The sequence below is a fragment of the Ictidomys tridecemlineatus genome, chromosome 10 (assembly GCF_052094955.1).
Source record: "Ictidomys tridecemlineatus isolate mIctTri1 chromosome 10, mIctTri1.hap1, whole genome shotgun sequence".
In the NCBI taxonomy this organism is placed as follows: domain Eukaryota; kingdom Metazoa; phylum Chordata; class Mammalia; order Rodentia; family Sciuridae; genus Ictidomys; species Ictidomys tridecemlineatus.
This window is the reverse complement of record NC_135486.1, coordinates 144178771-144200538: the sequence shown is the minus strand read 5'-3', so window position 1 is coordinate 144200538 and position 21768 is coordinate 144178771. Positions and strand designations below refer to the sequence as shown.

At 63.0% G+C, this 21768-nt stretch overlaps 1 protein-coding gene across 1 annotated transcript; it reads right to left on the bottom strand.

Annotated features, from left to right (window-relative positions):
- Positions 1-2676: 2676 nt before the first annotated feature.
- Positions 2677-8260, bottom strand: Rmi2 (RecQ mediated genome instability 2). Its single transcript, XM_078024648.1, has 2 exons — positions 7950-8260; positions 2677-3778 (listed from the first exon to the last, which is right to left on the bottom strand). Exons 1-2 carry the CDS (start codon positions 8236-8238, stop codon positions 3630-3632), a joined length of 438 nt encoding a protein of 145 aa, XP_077880774.1. The 5' UTR covers positions 8239-8260; the 3' UTR covers positions 2677-3629.
- Between the last annotated feature and the right edge of the window lie 13508 nt (positions 8261-21768).

Genomic DNA, 21768 nt, shown 5'->3' with positions numbered 1-21768 from the left:
AGACCCACGGGGAGAAAGAGGCTCAGCATTTCCCGGGCCGTGGCCTCCCCTTCTGCCTCACCTGACGCGGAAGCCTTTTGCGGTAAGGCTTCGGCTTTACAAGAACATGCAACAGACAGAATAGGAACTCGGGGCTCCGGACCAGCTCAATGAGGGTTTCGTATTGTTTTGCCATGTAAAGCAGTTCCAAGAAAAGTGAAGTCACAGCCCGCTGCTCCTTCTCAGTTCTTAGAAAAGGGCTGATTTCAAAAGGGAAGCTGTGCTGCCCTCGCACACGGCCCGCTGCCTGGCGACCGAGGCTCCTGAGCTGGCTTTGATTTGGCACCAAAAACGGAAGCCTCCGGATGCATCTTCATCTGGTGATACCAAGGAGGAAACGTCCTGTTCACAGAAACCGCACAGCTCGGCTGTTGCGCCCCGCGGCCCACCCCCAGCCCTGGGGCCACCAGCCGTTTGGGGGACAGTTGGAAAGACAGAACCCTCCTCCCTCCGCCCAACACACTCAGCTGCGATGCCCAGGCATGGTGCCACCCACCAGCACCTTCTAATGGGGGTGGTTACTGCACGTCAGGTGGGCGACCTGGCTCAGGGGGTTCTCAGCAGCTCGGCCACAAAAGCCGGTTTCAGATCAGGAGGAACCCGGTGGGCGGGCTGCAGGGGAGGGCCACTCTGGGTGAAAACCAGGAGTTCTGTGACCAAGACCTACTCAGTCACATCTCTGGCTGGGTGCAGGGGCGCCTGCCAAGTCACCTGCCCTCCCAGCAACTCGGAGGTCAAGGCGGGAGGATCACAAGGTCTCGGGCACTCAGTGAGGTCCTGTGTCACAGTAGGAAGTAAGAAGTGGGTTGTGGCTCGGTGGCTCGGTGGCGGGCTGGATCCTCGGTACCAAACTAACAACACAGGCGTGTGCGACACACACCTACACGCGCATGCGTTTCTGGCTGGGAGGTCTAGCTTCTTGGGAGAGCACTCACTTCCCTACTAAGTGTGTGGCCCTGACAGTGCTCCTGATAATAGGATCCCCAAGGGAGCCAAGGCAACCCAGTGCTCAGGCAGGGAAACCAGGAGTCGCGAAGACCAGATGTGACGTGTGTCCTGGTGGGGCTCTGGGAACGCGGAGGCAGGAGGATGCAGAGCTTGGGTGCTAAGCAGCCCAGTGAGACCCGTCTGTCGATAAGATATATATAGAGAAAGAAAGAGGGGGCTGGGAGGCGGCTGAGTGGTCAGGTTCCCCAGGTTCAATCCCTGGAACCAAAAACAGAGTAAAGTGTTAGGGAAGAAATCTGAATGAACTACGTCCTGAAGACTGAAAGCACGTCAGCCCGTCATTAATTGTGATGATGTGCCACCCTTAATGAGATGTTAGGGAGAGGAAAGCTAGATGCAGAGATATGGAAACTCTGTACTATTTTTGCAATTTTTCTGTAGATCTAGAAGTTTCTTTTTAAAAATGCACACACATGGCTGGGGCTGGGGCTGGGTGGCAGAGCACCTGCCTTGCACACGTGAGGCACTGGGTGCGATCCTCAGCAGCACGTAAAATAATAAAGTCATTAGAAAACATGTTGTAAAATCTAAAAAAAAAATGCTCATATATCTTACAGTCACCTGATGAATGTAAGCAAACACTTATTGGTGCTGGCAGCAACAGTGATTTAGCGCCTACTGTATACTGAGTACTACTATATAAAGGTGACTTACACACACGGTTATTCCTTAGGACAGTGCTGCAAGCTGACAGGGATTTTTGTTTTACAAAGGAAACTGAAGTACAGAGAGGTTAGGTAACTTGCTCACACCCTCCAAAAGGTTCAGCATAGATGAAGGCTCAGTTCAGATCGATGGAGCTGCAGCGCTCCCATTAAATACAGCGATACCGATTGGAAAGCCCACAGTGTGAGCCCCAGCCGGCTGAGCAGCAGCTCCAGGCAGTCAACAAACCCAGATGAGTAATAAAACAACAGCCAACTCACTGTCGCTAAGGGCTGGGGCTCGGTGCAGAGCGCTGGGGTGACCCCCAGCAACACAAAAAATAATACAGTAAAGGTGTGTGTCCATCTGAAAAGTCTTTAAAAAGAAAAGAAAATGCTGGTGAGGATGAGGCCAGGGGACGCTGGCTTGGTGCTGGTGGGAATGCGGGTGACACCCTACTGGGAAGAGTCTGGAAGTTTCTCACAAGGCAGCCAGAGACTCGCCTTGTGGCCCAGGACTGAGCTCCTGGGTGTCCACCTCCACGAGCAGAGAAACCCGCTCAGCAGCTCCGTTCATGACTGTCCAGGATGGAGTCCAACACCACGTCCCTCCACCCGTGGACGGACAAACAAGCGGTACCCCTCACGCTGCCAGCTGCAGAGACCTGGAGGGAGCCTAACTGCGTGTGGCAGGAGAGCGGCCTGAAAACCACTGACCGCGCGGCCCACCAAGCGACAGCCTGGGGAAGGGGACGGACAGACCCGGGAGGAGCCTCGTCGGCAGTGGAGACACGGGAGGGACCCAGGAGCCCAGAGTTTAGGGTGAGACCCAAAGAAGGTACCTGAGGGAACCCAATGCAGACAGGGACTCGGCCATCAGCAACTGACCAGACCAGTGGCGGGTGCTCGTCACGGAGAACGCTGCTCTCTCTGCTCCACTGTTCAGCCGCCCAGCTGCTTTACACACAGTTATTTAAAACACACGTGGCACACAGGATTTATTAGTGGTGGAAGTCGATGGCCCTGCACACAGCTGGCTGCGTGGCATTCACGCTCCAGACGCCTGCGGGCCTGGCAGGGAGCAGAGCCCCACACGCAGTAGGTCCCGACAGAGTCCTTCCTACCAAAGACGCCCTCTAAGCCCAGGCTGCCCTCGCTGTGCCCCAGGGCGAAGCTCCCGCTTGGTGGAGTCTGTGAGCTGTTCTCGTCTTGGTTCTTTAGTTTCAGTGGGAAATCCAGACAATAGCGCAGCATTTCCAAGTGGAGGAGGACGGAAGTACCTTCCACTCCTGAGGGAGACCAGCCAAAACGTCTGCGCTGTGCCCGCAGCAGGAGGAGAGCTGGGCTCCGAGGGCCTTTCAGGGCTGGGGCGTGGTCCGTGCAGAGCAGCTGCTGAGCATGCGCCAGGCCCTGGGCTCCCTCCCAGCACTGCAAGGAGACAAGATGCACTGGACTCGCACACTGGACACAGAGGTCACTGGACGCGGAGCTGTCAGCGGAGAGACAGGGGCCGCAGCGTCCTCCTCCCTCAGTCTGTTTTCCTGCTCATTTCCACACTCTGGTCACATGGGCAACGACTAGACTCAAGTTCTGCATCATAACAGAGGGGCCAGCAGTCACGAGCAGTGTCCTCACTTGCAGAACTTGGAAATGCAACACGAGATCACGAGGTGCTTCAGAGAGAGATTCACACAAAAAAAGAAAAAGAGCCCGCACGAGCTTTTCCTCAGCAAACCCAGTCCTACAGCAGAGGCCAGGAACCGGGCATTTCCAGTTCCCGCCCACGGAGTCCACAAAAGCAGCATCCCCAAGGAACTCCTGAGGGGGGTAGAAGCACCGCATCAAGGTCGTCAGGAAGGTCGCCAGTCAGAGCTGAAATCACGGAACAGCGGACGTTTTTCAGCACGCGGAGGTCACTGGACGGAGGCCACCAGGCGCCTAAGGAATGCTGCGGTGCAGGTCTTCCACCTCCAGTGCCCACATGCGTTCGTGGAGGGGATTCTCGGAGAGGTCCGTCATCTTGACGGCCTGAAGGCAGGGCTCAGGGCTGCAGGCCTGCACCACGCCCATCACCATCACGTACTTCCCTGGGAGAGAAGGCGCCCACGTTAGAAAGGGGAGGCAGCCCACGCAGACCGTCCCCCAGACCTGGGCTCCATCCCCAGCACCACCCACAAGAAAACCACAGAACCCCGAGGAGCGCGTCGGAGTCACCAGGAGACACGCGTGTACACCACTGAGCTCCACGGGACGCAGTTGTCAGGCACAGGGGCGTCCTGCTGCGGGAAGGGAAGGACTCACTCCAGGGGGAGTCGGGTCGGACAGACTGCCCCAAGGCAGTGGCAGAAAACCCAGCTTTCCTCCAAGTCTTGCTCTTGACGGATGCCAGAGGGCAGCCGCAGACCTGTGACCGGACTCTGCAGAGCCCCTCCCCAAAGCTAAAAGGAGACTCCAATTCCCCTGGATGCTGCCAGGGGTTGGGCAGTGTCACAAGCACGTCCCAGGCTGCTGCTGCTCCAGCTGCCCCCCAAGCAGGGCACACATGGCAACACAGGGCAGCGGCCACCGGACACCTAACGACACCAGCCGTGCCCTCTTCCACTCCTGGGGGAAGAAGTCTGGTCATGAACCACACAGAACGCGACGGTGTCAAGAAGATCCCCAAACCCAGCAGGCAGGGTGGGCGCACTGCCACCCCCACCAGCCCCCACCCAGGCCGCCTGCAGGCAGCCAGCCCGGCCACCCTGGCCCTGCTCACTGCTGGCAGGCGCTCGGGTTCCCGCCTCATCTCCAGACTCCAGCTGGGTCCTGGGTGACAGGATGCTCATTTAAAACCCTGCAGGATGACCCCAAGAGCCGGCAGAGACGGGACCCTCAGAAACAGGCCTGAAGACCGGAGAGGCCACCAGACCTGCCGGGCAGGTGCCCGCGGCTAGGGGGACGGGCTGAAAGGCAGACCGTGGCAAACCAGTGGTGGTCATCCCAGCCGCGCCCTCCGCTTCCCCAGGGGTGACCCTCCCGGGGTCAGCTCTCATCCCTCCCACCTTGGCACCTTCAGTGGCTGCAGCCTGCTAGAAGCCGTGCCACCACAGGACCCGGGTGGCCATCCAGGTGAGTGTCCCTCAGCCCAGCTGCACACTGACAGACCCGAGAGCAGCGAGGGGCCCTCATCCTCCGCTCCTGATCTTGCTGAGGGACGAAGCCAGGAGCAACAGCCCCGCGCAGGGAGTCTCCAGGCCACCTAGCAGGCCTTCCACAGCCACCAGGCTCATCGGGGGACCCCCTGCCCTCCACTGCTGCCCACAGGGCCTTTGCACGCCAGTGGAGGGGGCCTGACCATCTCCTGCCCCTGCACAGACCCAGGGTGACTTTCTGACAACCAGAGTCCAGGGTGCAGGGTCCTGAGTCCCAAGCGATCCAGGAGGGCGGGTCCACACAGCTGGCGGCTTCTGAGGCCAGCCCACGGTGGTGCGTGCTCCCTCCTGGTGTGGGGACCCAGACACCAACTCCACAGTCCCCAGAGCCCCACAGGCAGACGCCATCAGCACCTCTAAACGCTGAAGGACGCTGCCCCCCCCCAGGCCCACAGCGGAGCACTGTGTGGAGTGGCCCCGCCCCCCGCCCCCGCAGGCAGTGACCCCCACCGTGAAGCAGCGCTTGGCACTAATTGGCAAGAGGCATTCAGGCCAGCGGGTGAGCCACTCAGGCTCAGAGGTGCCCAGCTCAAACACTAAGGCACCTACTGGGCGCCAGGCTATGCCAGGGCTGGGAGCAGAATGTGCAGGGTGGGGGTGCGGAGGCCGACACCAGGCAGCATGGACCACATTCAGAGACCCAGGCCACGGGCTGCCAACGTGTTCTGCAAAGGGCCGGGCGGTGGACCTCAGGCCTGGCAGGCCCTACCAGGCTCCTCGCTGCTTAGTGACCTAGGACAGCAGCCCTGGCCTTCCCGAGTCACAAGTGCTTCAATAAACCCCACCGAGGGACACTCTGACATTCGGCTGTCATACACCGCGTACATGCCATGATTTTTTGTTTTGAACTCGTGGGCACTCGACCTCTGAGCCCCATCCCAGCCCATTTTGTATTTTATTTAGAGACAGGGTCTCCCCGAGGTGCTTAACAGCTTGCTGCTGCTGAGGCTTTTAATTCACATCCTCCTGCCTCAGCCTCCCAAGCCAGTGGGATGACAGGTCTGCGCCACTGTGCCCAGCACAAGCCATGATTTTTTTCCAGCCATTTAAAAATGTGTAAACCAAACCAGCATGGTGGCATGCGCCTGCAGGCTTAGCGCTCGGGAGGCTGAGGCGGGAGGATTCCTCAAGTCCAAGAGTTCAAGACTGGCCTGGGCAAAACAGCAAGAGCCCATCTCAAAAGTAAAAAGACAGGGCTGGGTTGCGGCTCAGCGGCAGAGCACTTGCCACTTGTGAGGCACTGGGTTTGATCCTCAGCACCTCAGACAAAAATAAATAAGGGCATGCTGTCCATCTACAACTGTAAAATTTTTTAAAAAGTAAAAAAAAAAAAAAAAAAAGATAAATAAAAATAGAAAACAAAGCTGTAAGTTCACAGGTCCTATGAAAAGAGGCATCGCCTGTGGTCTGCCAGTCCCGGGCTGGACTAAGGCTGCGGCCAAGAGCAAGCATACTGAGTCAACCTTCCACCCCACCCCGGTGTGCGGGAGCTGAGCTAAGGTCATGTCCACCTACTGAATCCACAGAGCAGGAAGGAATGACTAGCTCCTTTTCACAGAGGGTGGAAAAGTCCAGAAAGAGCAAAAGCATTCTCAGAGGGGAAGAATGTGGCTAGGAATTCAGCCCAACTGTCAGACCCTCCCTGAGCCGCGCACTGACCACTGCCCCACCCTGCCCCGAGCTAGAAAGCAAGACTGGGCCAGCAGGAAGGGCCAGAGATGGAGAGCCCAGCCGGATTTCACAGGGGCAGGAGCCACAGAGGCCTACAGTGTTCAAACTGCCAACACTGAGAGCTCACACACCCCCGACACAAGCCTTCCAAGACCACATGGTAGTTCCACCAGGATCAAGGATGCTCCCAGGCTGTCTCCCCGGGAGGCCTGGAGGCCTGGTCTCCATCGCAGCCGGCACCCTGAATGGCCCCGCGGACGAGGGTTAGCTGACTTCCCAGGAAAGGAGTGAGATGAGATCCTGGGTGCCCGTGCCTGTCACCTGTGAACAAGTGGCTCTTGAGCACCCACGTGTCAGGCACTGGGCCAGAGGCTAGGGAGGAGCCGTCAGAACCACAGAGCTCCAGCCTGCCTGATCTCCACCATGGTCTCCACCTCGGCAGAGCCAGGGGCATGGCACTTCCTGAGAGCTGATCAGAAGTGCACATTCCAGTCCCACCTGGACTCCTGACACCCTGGGGCAGGGACAGCCCCAAGGGGCAGGGACAGCCCCAAGGTGCGGGGAGTCTGATGCCAGCTCAGGTCTGAACCCCAACATTTTGGAAGAACGCAGGCATTTCCCAGGACAGCATCTCCCAAGGCTTGATGGGGAAGACGTGAAGTCACCGGGCGGAGGCAGCTGGTGACAAATACAGCAGCCGGGGTCCTTCCCCAGGGAGCTCAGGAGGAGGGCCTGGGTGGCCCTGGGACCTGATTTTTAAAAACGTGCCCAGCTGCTGCTACTCTTGGCTGAGCTCAGGAGGGCCGCAGGGCGCCCGGGAGGGCTGCAGGGCCGCTCGCCCAGGAGGGCTGCAGGGCAGCTCAGGAGGGCTGCAGGGCAGCTCAGGAGGGCTGGAGGGCCGCTCGCCCAGGAGGGCTGCAGGGCAGCTCAGGAGGGCCGCTGGACCGCCCAGGAGGGCTGCAGGGCCGCTCGCCCAGGAGGGCCGCAGGGCCGCCCGCTCAGGAGGGCTGCAGGGCAGCTCAGGAGGGCTGCAGGGCCGCTCGCTCAGGAGGGCTGCAGGGCTGCTCGCTCAGGAGGGCTGGAGGGCCGCAGGGCTGCTGGACCGCCCGGGAGGGCTGCAGGGCCGCCCAGGAGGGCCGCAGGGCCGCTCAGGGCAGTGCGCTGGCCCGGCACGTGGAAGACCTGGGCTCCCTCCCAGCCCCGCTCCTGGGAGGCTGCGGCCGGAGGCTCGCTGGAGCCCAGGAGTTTGAGGCCAGCCTGGACAACGCGGCCAGACCCCATTTCAGAGAACTCGGAAAAGCTGGGAGAGGCGGGACCGGGACGGGAAGCCGGGTGACCGGGGACAAGGCCGGCCGCGGGCCTGGGGCCGCCCTCGGCGAGGACGCGAGGTTACCTGGGACGAGGCAGGGCCGCCCGCGCGGCACCCGCTCCAGGCCGCGCACCGAGAAGGCCCCGCTCGGGTCCCGCAGCCGCGCCCCGTCGCCGCCGGCCGCCACCACGGTGCCCTGCATCCACACGGCCGCCAGCTCCAGCGGCCTGCGGCCCGCCTCCCGGGACAGCCGCCAGGCGCCGGGCCCGCCCTCCGCGTCGCGCCGCAGCTGCTCCGCCAGCACCTTGAACGGCGGCGACGGCGGCAGCCGCACGGCCCCCGGGCTACCGCCCGCGTCCGCAGCCGCCGCCATTCCGCGCCGCGGCCGTTTTCCCGCCAACTTTGATCGACAGCGAGACCTGGCCCGAGGCCACCAATCAGGAGCACGCCGGCGAGGCCGACCAATGGCCAGCCTCGGGAGGCGGGGCCGCGGGCCAGCAGGAGTGCGCATGCGTCCGCCAAGGAGCCGCCCCCAACACGGAGCGAAGGGGCCGGAGGACGCGGAGGCGGCGCGGCTGCAGGTGGGCCGCGCGGCGTGCGGGGCGCCGAGGGGGCCACCTCTACGTGGCCCGGCACAGCTCAGCGCTGCGCAGTGGGGAACCCTGGGGCGCAGGAGCGGCCCGCGCGGCTGCCACGAAGGACAAATGGGAACGTTAAATGTAAGGGGCGCGGATGGGACCCGCTCCCTGACTTGCGCAGTGCACAGAGTGTGCGTGGATCCAGTCCTACAGTTACTGTGTGTGCACCGAAAAACAAGTTCAAACAGAAGTTAGGGCTGGGAGAGGGGACAGGGACAGCCAGTCCTCCGTCTGTCCATCCTGGGATTGAAGGGGAGGTGCCCTACCGCTGAAGTACACCCCAGCCCTTTTTTATTTTTTATTTTGAGACAATGTTTCACTGAGTTGCTGAGGCTGACTGGGGATTTGCCGTCCTCCTTCCTGCCTGGGCTTCCCAGGTTGCTGGCATTACAGGTTTATGCCGTTGCACCGGACTATGTTTGTTATGTTTTTATTTTATTACATTTTAATAAAAGTTAATAAGTATATTGCCACATTTTTTTTTCACAAAGAAATGCACACTCATTGCAGGACACTTACGAACAGGAAAATCTAAAATAAGGAAAAAATTTAAAAAAAAACACTCAGAAAATAATCTAAGTAAAAGATGTAAAAGCACTAGTGTAAAAACCTCTAAATAATCTAAAAAGCACTAAGAAATGATTAACTTCTGGGCATATTAATTTACAAGTTTTAAAACACACCTGTGAGCTGTGCATGGCTGGTCGTTGCCCTGGGTCCAGGGTTTCTCAACCTGACCCTGTTGACATTTTGGGGTGGACAGTCTTTTGTGGGAGGGGGCTGTGTGTCCCGGGTTTCAGGAGCTGTCCGTGGGTTGCCTGTGGGTCACCGCACACGGAAGCCTCGTGGATAGACATCTAGTGTCTGGGAATGACCAGTGGGCATTTCCTTTGACCAATTGCCCAGTGACCATGTGGATCTCTATCCTGCTCTGCGGGGCCCACACAGCACCTGAGTCGGGGGTGCCCTGCCAAGATGCCAATCAACCTGCTGACTGCAATTCATCAAAGACATCCCACCGCAGGACGCAGGCCTGGAAGCCTCATCCCTCCTTTGACGGACTCCTATGAGTAAACCACCCGAGGAGCCGCTGGCCGTTGTCCAGTTCCAGCTCCGTGGGGAGTAGACGTATCCGGGGCTGCTTTTCTGCAAACGGATTTCTGAGTGTTTGTGCTTTGTTATTTACTCACTATTTGAGACGGTCAGTTTTAGGGTGGCTTGGACCATCCGGGGCAGGAAGAAGAACCCCTTAATGAGATGCTGCCTGTCTTCCACCCAGGAGACGCCAGGCGCACCCTCCTGACGTGGTGACGGTCCATCTTCAGACACTGCTGCCGTCCTGGGGAGCAGAACTGGCCCACTGAGATCCACGGCCCTGAGCCATTCACTCTGTCTTAACGGTACATATTCAGTCTGTCTCCGTCACCAGCACCCGGGTCTCACATTCGGATGCCCACAGCGGCCAGGCAGTAGCCCTGGTGTGGCTGTGACAAACTGGCCTTCAGATGGCTTCCTGGGTCAATCACACCCAGCTGGTTGCTACCCCCGGGAAGGCGGGCCCAGCCCTGCAGATCCAATTGCAAGACATTTTGATGTGTGCTCTCCACCTCTAAATCGTCGGCAGTGAATTCAATTCTGCAACAGAAGCAGAGTGTGTGCCCCTGAAAGACCGTGTGGGCTCCTTCCCGGCTCCAGGGCAGCTCTGTGTCGCCAAGGCAAGACCCGGGCCTGCAGAGTCTCATGTTTCACCAGCTCCAAGAGCTGCCACATGGGTCTCAAACCACCGTCATGAGCAGGCGCCTCGGTCTGTTGACACACGACGGGGATCCGCCCTCCCCCCCACTGTGCCCCAAGTGTCCTCAGGGGCGCTCTGGAGAGGGTTCCTGCTCCAACCTCGCGGCTGAGACAGGATCCGCGGCTTGGCTCCCTGGGCTGCCCGCTGCCCGGCTCCCAGGCCGCTCAGCCCCAAACATGCCCAGACTTCCAGGGACAAAGGGGGACCCTGCGGCCCTGGGAGAGGGACCTGCACAGTGACCTCCCTAACAGCAGGGGCTGCCACCGGCTGAGCCCGTCCCTGTGCCGAGGGCCACAGCAGGCCCCAGGTGACTGACAGCCGGCTCCTATGGGAGGGGAGTTGAAGAGGCCTGAGTCCCCACAGGCGGGTTCCTCTCACCCGTGGGACCCGCAGAGCCAGCATGGGGACGTGCATGTGTCCGCCCGGGGCTCGCGCACTCGCAGGACAGGGCCTGATGGGAACTGCTGGGCGCGCTCTTCCTCCCACGCCTCCTTCTCCTCCTGCTGTGCCGCTGCTCCTGCGAGTTAGCTGGACCAGAGCTCCTGAGTGGTCACCAAGTGCAGCCCACACCCCAGAGTCGGCTCTGCCCTCGAACCCCGGACACAGGTGCTTTCCTGGGGACGTGGCCAGGTGAGGTGCTGGCTGAGCCCCGAGTCCCACAGCTGGGAAGACGGTCAGCCAGGGCCACTCTTCCCCGGGAACAAAGGGCCCTTAGCGCCTGTCAATGCCCCGGCCTCCAGGTGAGGCCTAGGGGGCGTCCACTCATTGTCCTGGGTCATCCCCAGGGAAGGAAAGTTTTTCTGTTTTCAAACGCAGGCCTGTGAGTCAAAAGAATCTCGACCTTCAGCTAATGAACTGCTGGCCAGGCGCGGGGCCGCGGGAGACGCCATGACTGACCCTGAAATGCAAGAAAAAATTACGAGGATGCGTCGGGGGACCGGCAGACAGACCTGAAGGAAGGCAGGTCTGCCCTCGTGGACTCCATGTGGCGGGAACGTGTTTCCAGGGCGCTCCACAGCGGCCATGAACCTCTGGGCACACACCTGTCGACCCACCGACCCGGGAGGCTGAGGCAGGAGGATCGCAAGTTCAAGGACAGCCTCTGCAACGTGGCAAGGCCCCGTCTCAAATAAGACTGGAGAAGGGCTGGGGTGTGGCTCCGTGGTAAAGCACCCCAATCCTCAGTACTGAAAAAGAAAACAAGAAAAAATGCAAGTGTACCCCCAAACCCAGCAGAACCTCAGCTCCCTGAGGGGCGGCATCATCCAAGTGGAAGCAGGCTGCATCGCGGACGGTGACCAGTGGAAAATGCCATTTCCACTCCAGGGAGCTCGACCTAGGAGACCCTAGAACGTCCAGCAGAGCCGCTTGGTCCCAGCTTGGCGCCCTTGGGAACTTCAGGAGGCATGGCCTAGTGGGAGGCTTTGGGAGGTGTGTCTTTGCAGGGGATTGCAGGACCCCAGACTCTTCCTCTTTTTCTCCCTTTTGCCGCCAGCCAAGGTGCAGCCTCACGTCCCTCTGTGAGCTGCCTCCACGGTCCCCAAACGAGGGGCCAACTGCGAACTGAAACCTTCAAAATTATGAGTCAAAGGAAACTTTTTCTCTATAAACTGATTTTTCTAGGCATTTGTTACAGTAATGCAAGGGCCGTCCACACCACACTTCATTTTAAGAAGTGTCAAACTGAAAATCTGAAGTATTCAGGAATTACTAGACCTCAAATCTATCTCAAGAAACCAAGGCCTCAGAGAGGTTCAGTAACTCGCCCAAGACTACACAGCCAGTAAGAGGTTGACTCAAAATCAGCCCGTCTCCAAAGCCTGAGTGCTTTCCAGGACAACCCGTGAGAACATGGGTTCACTATGGCCTCCAGAGAGTGGCCACTGATGACCTGGAAGCGCTGGCCGGCTGCTTCTCCTCCGGCGTGGACCCCCTGGGGTCAATGTAGGCGGGGCTCTGAAGAATGCATTCCCAGCTGGGCCGGATCTCTGTCCCCTAAGTGGCGTGAGCTGGTTCACGGGAAGATGCTCCAGGGCGGAAGCCAGAGCCCAGGCCAGGCCAGACCCCTTTTCTCCAAACGGCCCCGATTCTGTGAAAGTGGAACCGTTTCAGAAAACCCAGGCTGGGCCCGGCGTCGTGGGTTTGCCCAGAAGGAAGAGGGCCTTCTGGGAAGGGCGACGGCTGAGATGGCTGCCCGGGAGGAAGGTGGGCCCCGGGGACGCAGGGGGCCAATGACCACCCGCCAGAGCCCCAGCACTTTCTCCAAACCAGGGCCGCTCTGCGGGGGGCGGGGGGCGGCCAGTGAGGCCAAGAGGCGGGAAGGACAGAGCGGAGAGCCGCGGCCACGCAGGGGCACCGGGTTCTGCTCTGAGTGCAACAGGAGTGGACGTGTCTGAGGGCCTGGGTGGGTGGGCCGTGGGCAGGGCCCTGGCTGCTGCGTGGGCAAGGGCCTGGGCAGCCGCAGTGACCAGAGAGGCCTGAGCCTGGAGCAGGGTGGCGGTGGGCAGTGGGGGAGTGGCGAGGTCCAGGCCTCCGCTGCGGCCTGATCAGCGGTGTCCAGAGGAGAATCGAGGGCGGGGCCAGCGCGACTCCGAGCTCACGGGTGCCCTGGACAGAGAGAGGGCGGCCGCCAAGGGCACTGAGCAGGACTAGCCCTGCCTGCTCCCAGGGCCCCACCACCCAAGGAGGTCAGCCTCGCTCTGGCCCCCTCTGGCCACTCCTGACCCCTCACCGCTCCCCGGGCCACGGGCCACCGACACTCGTTACCGGCTCTCAGCAAACCTGCCTCCCGTACTCTGTCCCTTCAGAGCCAGTCTCCACCCGCACCCCCCTGTGCCCAAGGCCGTCCTCGCAGGGGGCGCCTGCTGGCCTGCCTCTCCCCCCACTGCCCTCCGTTCCCAGAATTCCCTGCAGGCCTTTCTGTCCCCCGGGACACCAGACTCGGGGACAAAGTGAGGAAGTGAATGGGTAGAGTTCAATGCAGCCTTGTGGGTGGGGGGCAGGACGGACAGGCTGCGGGGACAGCAACCTGAGGCAGGGAGGAGCCGAGGGACCAAGGAGGGCAGAGGCCACCCAGGGAGGCACCCTGGTCGCCAAGAGCAGGGGCGGGGCATGGAGGGCCGGCTGGCTGCCCGCCCTGGACCCGCAGGCTGCCCTCCCGGGGAGGCCGCTCTCAGACGTGCCTCTGCACGGTCCCTTTGAAGCCCTGATCCCATTTCTGGGAACCTCCTGAGGGCCCCCTCCCCCACCAGGCTGAGCGCCAAGCGGTGGCTTTGTGTTCTGGGGACCACACGCAGTCCCCAGACAGGCAGGGCGGCACCTGGACCTGGGAGCATGGTGGAGAGCTGGGAGCCGCCGAGGGCACCTGGGTGGCCAGGCCCAGGCTGCTGCCTTAGTCCTCCGGAGCCTGTTCTGGGCCCAGGGTCAGAACCTGCACCTTCCAGAGCAAGACCCAGGGCAAAACAGGAGGAGCGCAGGCCAGAGGCCCAGGGGGGCCCACGGGGGCGCAGGCCAGAGGCCCAGGGGGGCCCACGGGGGCGCAGGCCAGAGGCCCAGGGGGACCCACGGGGGCGCAGGCCAGAGGCCCAGGGGGACCCACGGAAGGCGCAGGCCAGAGGCCCAGGGGGGCCCACGGGGGCGCAGGCCAGAGGCCCAGGGGGGCCCACGGGGGCGCAGGCCAGAGGCCCAGGGGGACTTACAGGAGCGCAGGCCAGAGGCCCAGGGGGACCCACGGGGGCGCAGGCCAGAGGCCCAGGGGGACTTACAGGAGCGCAGGCCAGAGGCCCAGGGGGACCCACGGGGGCGCAGGCCAGAGGCCCAGGGGGACCCACGGGGGCGCAGGCCAGAGGCCCAGGGGGGCCCACGGGGGGGACGCAGGCCGGAGGCCCAGGGGGGCCCACGGGGGGGACGCAGGCCAGAGGCCCAGGGGGGCCCACGGGGGCGCAGGCCAGAGGCCCAGGGGGACTTACAGGAGCACAGGCCAGAGGCCCAGGGGGACCCACGGGAGGAGCGCAGGCCAGAGGCCCAGGGGGGCCCACGGGGGCGCAGGCCAGAGGCCCAGGGGGGCCCACGGGGGCGCAGGCCGGAGGCCCAGGGGGACTTACAGGAGCGCAGGCCGGGCGGGCCTTCCCAGCCCAGTGGCCACCTGGTCCCAGGCCTGGAGTAGGCTGGTGTGCAGCACACTGGGGACCCCCAGGTGGCCATGGTGCACTGCCTGGTTGAGGCCACACAGCAAGCCGGGTGACTGTCATAGTGCTGTGTTCACAGTAACAAGGCGCTGGCCAGCGTCCACCCCTCCAATCACTGTGCTGTGCACAGAGGGAGACTCAGGTGACCTGAGCCCGGAACGGTCAGAACAAAGTGGGGGCGCAGAGAGGTGAGCCTCGCAGTCCTGATTCCAAAGCCCCAATTAACTGAAACCTGAATCTTTCAGAGAACGGGCATTTAGGACAGGCCGTCCTCCAGCAAGCCCGGTGGACAAAGCGGGCACTTTTCTTCCTTCTTTGGAAGAAAAAAACCAGTAAGAATGCACCCACACGGGTGAGGTGGCGCAGGCCTGTGATCCAGCCACTTGGGAGGCTGAGGCAGGAGGACAGCAAGTTTGAGGCCAGACTTGGCAAGTTAGCACATTTAGCAAGAACCTTAGCAACTGGAGACCCTGTCTCAAATAAAAAATAAACAGGGCTGGGGACGAGGGTGGGTGTAGAGCACCCTGGGTCCCCCCCCCCCCCCCCCCCGTGGGTCAGGGCCCTGGCTCCCTGCCCACAGCGGGCTCCACCCACCGCGCCTCGCAGGGCACAGCTGGGCGGCCAGGCTCCTGCCCTTGGCAGCTACGGGGCGTTTCTTATCTGCCCCTGGGACAGGGACACCCTGGGGACTCAGTCCCAGGCCTGGCGGGGCCGCGGGGGGCTGGCAGTGAGGGCCGGCGAGGGCCGTCCTTCCGAGAAAGTGAAAGTGAGAGGGCAGCTCCGCGCAGCGGGTCCTGGCCGGGGCTGCTCTCCCGAGCCCCGAGGTCCCTGGTGACGCCCCACACCCCCTGTCCCCATTGCCCCTGGACGAGGGCCTGGAAGTCAGTGGCAGCTTCCTGGTGTGTCCCAACGGGAAGGGACAGTTCTGGGCCACCCCGTGTGACCGTGGGTCCCGCCAGCCTGGTGCCCACCTCCCGGGGGCGTGAGCGGGTGCCCAGGACTGTCCCAGCACAGGGGGAACATCGGCTCCCAAGGTCCCCGGTGCCATCCTGAGGCGGGCACTCTCACGCTGCCACCAGGGGCCGAGCCCGGGCAGGTCCAGCACCGAGCGGCAGAGCCGGTCCCCACCACCAGGCTCTGGGCAGTGGCCCTCGTGGGTGGCACTCGCAGCATCCCGGGGCCGAGCTGGCCCTGGGCTCCTGCCCCCAGGCCTGCGCTTCCAGAGCTCAGGTGACACCATGTTCAGGACACCTGCACCACCCAGCGGCCCGTCCCCAGACGCTCTTCACCTGGCGACACCGACTCTGCTCCCGCCAACCACCGCCCGGTTCCTTTCCCTCCAGCCCTCGGGGCCTCCTGTGAGTGGGCCACGCGGTTCTGGCTCCCTGTGGCTGGCGGGTCCCTCAGCGCGAAGTCCTCAGAGTTCACCCCGCGGTGATGAGTGTCAGAATCCACTTCTTCTTTTTTGATTTATTTTCGTTTTGTCATTTGTGGAGCCCACGGGGACTCGATCGGCCTCCACAGCTCCGAGCCGGGGGACTTGCAAACGCCCCTTGGTGGTGCCCCTCCACGGAGCCGCAGCCCCGCCCACAGGCTCTTTTTTTAAGGCTGAATCATATTCCACCGGGTGCTATCTTAGTTGTTGGGGGCTAAGAACAAAACTCGGCCGACGGGGAGCCTATAAACAGCAGGTGCTGGCGCTCGGAGTTCTGGGTCAGACGCCAGGTGCCCGCGGGTCTGGCCCTGGCGGGGCTCCGGGTTCACAGAGGGCTCCTTCCAGAAGGGCACCAACGCGCGAGGACAGTCTGCCCCATGACCCGCCACCTCCCAAGGACCCACCCTGATATGCCACGGCCCTGGGGCTAAGGGCTCCCATGGGCCTGTGTGTGCACCCACCAGCTCCTTCCCGCCCGCCCACAGGCGTGGCCGCTGTCTGTCCCGCGGTGAGCGCCGCGGCTCTGTCCTAACACGGGGTGGCACAGGGCAGCTAGACAGAGGTGCTGGCCTTGGGGCCTCGGCGGGGATTGAAGGGGCCCTCTTAGGAGGTGGAGGGCTGATGCACGGATGGCAGGGGCCTGGCGCCAGGTGGCCTTTGCCCAGCGTCAGCTATTGCCACGATTGTCACATCATCACCCCCAGGTGGCCCGGGCGCTGCTCCCCAGACCCAGAGGGGGCTGCGCGCTCCCCAGGGCAGTGCTTCCCGGAGGCTGGGCCACGGCCCCGCCCCCCAGGAGCCTTGAAGTACCCCAGCTGCCGGGGTGCCTTCGTGTCCAGGGGCAGCGCAGCCGGGGTCCAGCCCTCAGGAGGACGGAGCCCCGGGAGGGCCGTGGGCTCTGGGGCCACTTAACGTGGGCGCTGGACTTTCGCTTGTTCCTCTCCCACCCTCCCCCGCTCACCGGCTCCGGGCTCCCAGGCCACACGGGAGAAAGCTGCTCCCTTGGTGTGTCCAGTGTCCCCAGGGCCCGGGGGTCAGCAGTCCCCTAAACTCCCTGCAGGCTTCAGCCCACAGCTGTGTGGACAGAGGCTCCACGGTGCCCAGCAGCTCCCGGAGCTGTCCCAGGCCAGCTGCAGTCCCCTGGCCAGGCCCCGGACACTCTGCACCCGCTGCCTCCTGCTGGGGCCCGGGAACCTGGGCTCTCCGGGGTGGACGGGCCAGGGCCACCTCGCCCCACTCACCTGCAGCTCTGCTCCCGGCAGGGCCGACGGCTTTCTCACCTGGGAATTAGTGAAGGGACACCTGCGGGTGACACATGGCCCACGTCACCGCTTGCGAGCGGTTCTTACACACGCAGAGTGCTGTGACCAGAACAGGACCCAGCTCAGGACATCTCCACCCTCCAAAGACACTTCTGGTCCCTCCCCAGCCCAGGCCACCGCCATCCGGCTGTCCCTGGGTCTCCCGAGCGTCCACTCTGAGGTCTCTGGGGCTGGTTCCTTCTGGTGGCGTGATGTCTCCAGGGCCCATTCCCGTTAGGTCTGCACAAGACATTAATGAGGTGATAACTGTATACCTGGCACTGCAAGATCCAAGTGGCCACCTCCCCCTCCTGTGGCTTAGTGTCCCTCATGGGCACAGTGGCCAGACGACACTTAATACCAAGTGCTGAGTCTTCATTAACCCCGTCCTCACGGAGAAGCTGTGGGACACCATGGGACCCTGTCCCCAGGGAAAGACTTTCCTGGGGACCGTGGTCTGCTGTCAACCTTGGGTGCTGCCCACGTCTGAGCCCCGTCCACTGACCACCAGCGAAAGCTCGTCTTCCAGAGCGCGCGGCGTCACTCACGCGGTAAGCCTGGTGGAGCTGGGAGGGACGCGCTGGCCTTGCTCTAGGGGGCGCTGCCCTGCGCTCAGATGGAGGGATCGACGCCCGTCTGTCTGTCCATGAGGCAGAGGTGGCCAGCAGAGGCCCAGGGGCTGGGCGGGGAAGGCAGGCCTGCCACAGTTGGACTGAGCAGAGAAGGGCCAGCCAGTCCCTGCCCCTTCCGGCAGAGGGGACAGTCCCCAGCACAGGTCCGGAGGCCGCCATGAGGTTTCTGTCCCGGGAACTGGAACCGAGGCTGGACGCTGAGACCCCGCTCCAGGAGGTGCCTGTGACCAGGGGCGCGGCTGGGGTTCAGCAGGGGCCTGGCGCAGCCAGCCTGCAGCCGCGGTTGGCCCCAGAAACGCTGCTGCGCCCGTCCTGTGTGACCCCTCTCCTGTCCGCCCTGCCCGCTCACGGCCCGTGGCTCCTCCTCTTTCCTGCCCGCCCTGAGGGGGCCCACGGGGTCTCTGCCGTGTGACATCTCGGGGTCCCAGATGTGCGCGAGCCGTGACCCCACATCCTCCAAGAGGAGGCAGGTCGGGGGGGGTCCTCGGGGGACGGGCAGAGGCGAGGGGGGTCCTCGTGGAGGCCTCGAGGACCGCGGGTCCCAGGGAGCTCCTGGAGGGAGGGACGGCGGGGATGGGTCCCCCAGGGGCTCACCAGGACCAGCCCTGCCACCCGCAGGCCTCTCGAACCCAGAGACGGTCGGCTGCTGCCTGGGCCGCCGGGTGGCCTGCTTGTTACCCGACCCTCGCTGGCAGCTGGTTTGGGAAGGAGATCAAGTGCTTCTGGGGACTCCGCCTGCCGGCTTTCCCTCCACCACTTACTGTGTGTCCTCAGGCGGTTCATGGGCGTCTCTGGGCTGGGCTCCTCATCTGTGTCGTGAGGAGGTGGCTGGTGGATTCTGGGCTGGTGGCGGGAGCCACAGTGGGTCCCATCAGGGTGCTGGTGCTCCCCCTCCCTGGTCAGTGCAGCAGACACCCAGGACCCAGGGCCTCCACCCAATCTCAGCCAGAAAACAAGGACGGCCTCCGGCCAGGCCTGCCCAGCCTCCCAGGCCGCGGGTTTTAGAGAAACCAGGCTTCGGGGCACCCGGAGGAGCTGGGGAGTGGTCCCCAGGAGAATCGGAAGGACCTCAGGCCTGCGTCCCCTAGTGGCCCTCCCCTGGGGGAGGTCAGTTCACTTCCCTCAGCCCCGGCTGTCCCTCTGAGAGACGGGGACTTCCATTTGGGGACAAGAGTGCCAGCTGTGGCCGTGCGCGGTGGCACATGCCTGGGATCCCAGTGGCTCAGGAGGCCGAGGCTGGAGGCCAAGGCTGGAGGACGGCGAGTTCAAAGCCAGCTCCGCAACGCGAGGCGCTCAGCCGCTGGGTGAGACCTGACTCTGACACAGGCTGGGGAGGTGCTCAGCGCCCGTGTCCCCGAGTTCAACCCTGGTGGCAAGTACAGAGAGCAATGTCAGCTCTCGTGCTGCCTGACCGCTTCCTTCAGGTTGGGGACAGTGGCGCCAACCCGAGGGCTTCTGGGTGGCAGGCCCTGGTTCAGAGACACGCTGGACGGTGACGTTCCCTCAGCCCAGGGCCCTGCGGCCTGGGGTCCTGCACTGCAGCAGGCATCGGGGGGTCTAAGCCCGGCCCTGGGGACCTGGTGGCTCTCACGGCTCTTCTGTAACCACAGAGCTGCCACCGTCCCCCGGGACCTGGGCTGGCCTCTCGCAGCCCGGTCCCCTCCCTCTGATGGGTGGGGGGCAGTTTGGCCAGTGGCTTGTCCTGCGGCCGATGAAGACGCTCACCGCGGGGCTCTCCGGTGGGACCCCGCGTCCCCGCAGAGGGCACACCGTCCACCGGGCAGAGGAAGCGCTTTCAGTCCCCTTCTGCAGATTGGGAGATGAGGCCCAGCCTGGAGTGAGTCCCCGCAGAGGGCACCAGGCGGGCAGTGTCCCTGGGCCACCGCCTCCCAGGCCCCTCCTCCGCCTGGCCCAGCCCCCTCTGGAGGGGCCAGCTGCACATGGCCAGCTGCAGGCGACCGCAGACCCGCGGCGGCGGGGAAACTGCAAATGAGCCCAGCTGTCGGCTGGTTTCTGTTTCCCGTCAACCAAGCGCCTTACCGCCCGGCGCTGTGCCGGGTTGGGCCACCGGGTCGGGCCACCCGCGTTCTTCTTGGGGACTCACATTTACATAGTGAAGCACCAATTTTAACTGTGTGGCTTTTAACACAAACTTATTTACTAACCAAATCAAGATCACGTGCGCCCGGCCGCCCCTTCCCAGGCCACAGACGTCCCTGTCCCCTGTCTGCAGGCGACAAACACAGTGGATCTCGCTGTTCTTCAGCTGCACCCCCGGATGCTCAGCGAGGGCCGTGGGGGGCGCTTCCCCCTAAAGGCCGCTGAGGCGCGGCGTCTGCTCCCGGTGGCCGGGAGCCATCAGATGCTGCGTCCGTCACAGATGAAGCCCAGGACAGATCTTCAGTGGTTCTTTTTAATTGCTTGTAAAGTGACAGTCACAGGGTCCTTGCCGTCACCCAGCACACGTGGCTGAGTCGCGCGCCACGTGGGGAGCGGGCGGGGGTCCTGTGGTCTGGGTACCCCATGTGCCACCCCCGCCTCCTCCCCGGGACCACTAGGAAGAGCCTGTGCCCGCGTTCCTGAGGGGCAGGGCGGGCGGACGGGTGGGCGGGCGGCGGGGGGGCGGCCAGCTTTTTCTCTTGGGTAATACCCAGGAGCAGGACTCACTATGTAAGGAACTGGACGGGCCTCTCCTCCCTGGACGGCAGGCCTGGCTCCACGTCACAGCAAGCTGCCGAACCCCGTGGGCCTCATCGAACACTTGCTCTAAAACGTGCTTTTTTTGGTATAAAGGTTCTTTGGGGGAGTCGGGCGCGGTGGCCCACATCTGTGACCCCAGTGGTTGGGAGGCTGAGGCAGGAGGATCACGGGTTCAAAGCCAGCCTCAGCAAAAGTGAGGCCCTAAGCAGCTCAGTGAGGCCCCGTCTCTAAATAAAATACAAAATAGGGCTGGGGACCTGGCTCAGGGGTCAACTGTCCCTGAGTTCAATCCCCCGCCTCCCCCAAAAGAAAACCAAAAGATACTTTGGGGGAGACTTTTCTAACTTTGCTTTTGGAGGTTAGCGGGCTCTGAGTACGCCCCGCCAGGCTGGAGTTCTCACCATGTCCCTCGGAAGGAGACAAAGGAGACACCAAGCCCGCCAACTGCCTCTCAGTTTGAGCAAACGTTTGTGGGTGACCCGTGTGGCCCCCACCCAATGAAGACCCCTCCCCTCTCCTGGGCTCTGTGGCTCCTAGTCCCCCGACTCCAGGACACCGCCAAGAAGCCCCCAGTCCCAGGTGGCCTCCGCCTCCCTCCCGGGCCACGGCCCGAGGTCACGCCCCTGCAGAGGGCAGCCTGGGTGCCCTTGTCCAGGGAGTGCCTGGCCTCTAACCCTGTGTCCACTCTGGGTCAGGCAGGTGGGCCTGGGGCCCTGCAGGGTCAGAAGGCAAAGGGGCCCCGAGGCTCGTGGTGCGGGGTGCGTCCAGGGGGCGCAGCCTGTCCAAGTCCCCGACACCAGGCCAAATGGTCTGAGCAACCAAACGGTCACATCTGACCGCAGCCCAGTTGGACGGTCTGTGAGTCCACCCTGAGGTACCAGAGGCGTCTCCGGAGCCGGGGACGCCAACAGCTGTCACCGACATCTGCCCCGGGGGTGACGTGTGACGTCCCCATCTCGGGTGGGCTGCCACCTCGACCCTGCAGACAGACGAGTCCCAGGGAGAGAGGCTGGTGACCAGCCCTGGCCGCACCCGAGGGCACTTCCCGAGGTCCCCACGCAGCGCGGTCTCCTCCAGACAGACCCAGCTCAGTCACAGCACTGGCCAGCGGCCCTCCCCCCAGAGGTGACCCTGGACCAAGGCAGCTCCAGCCCAGGCGCACCCTTCCGTCCCCTCCGTCCCCTCCGTCCCCTCTGTCCCCTCTGCGTGGGGACA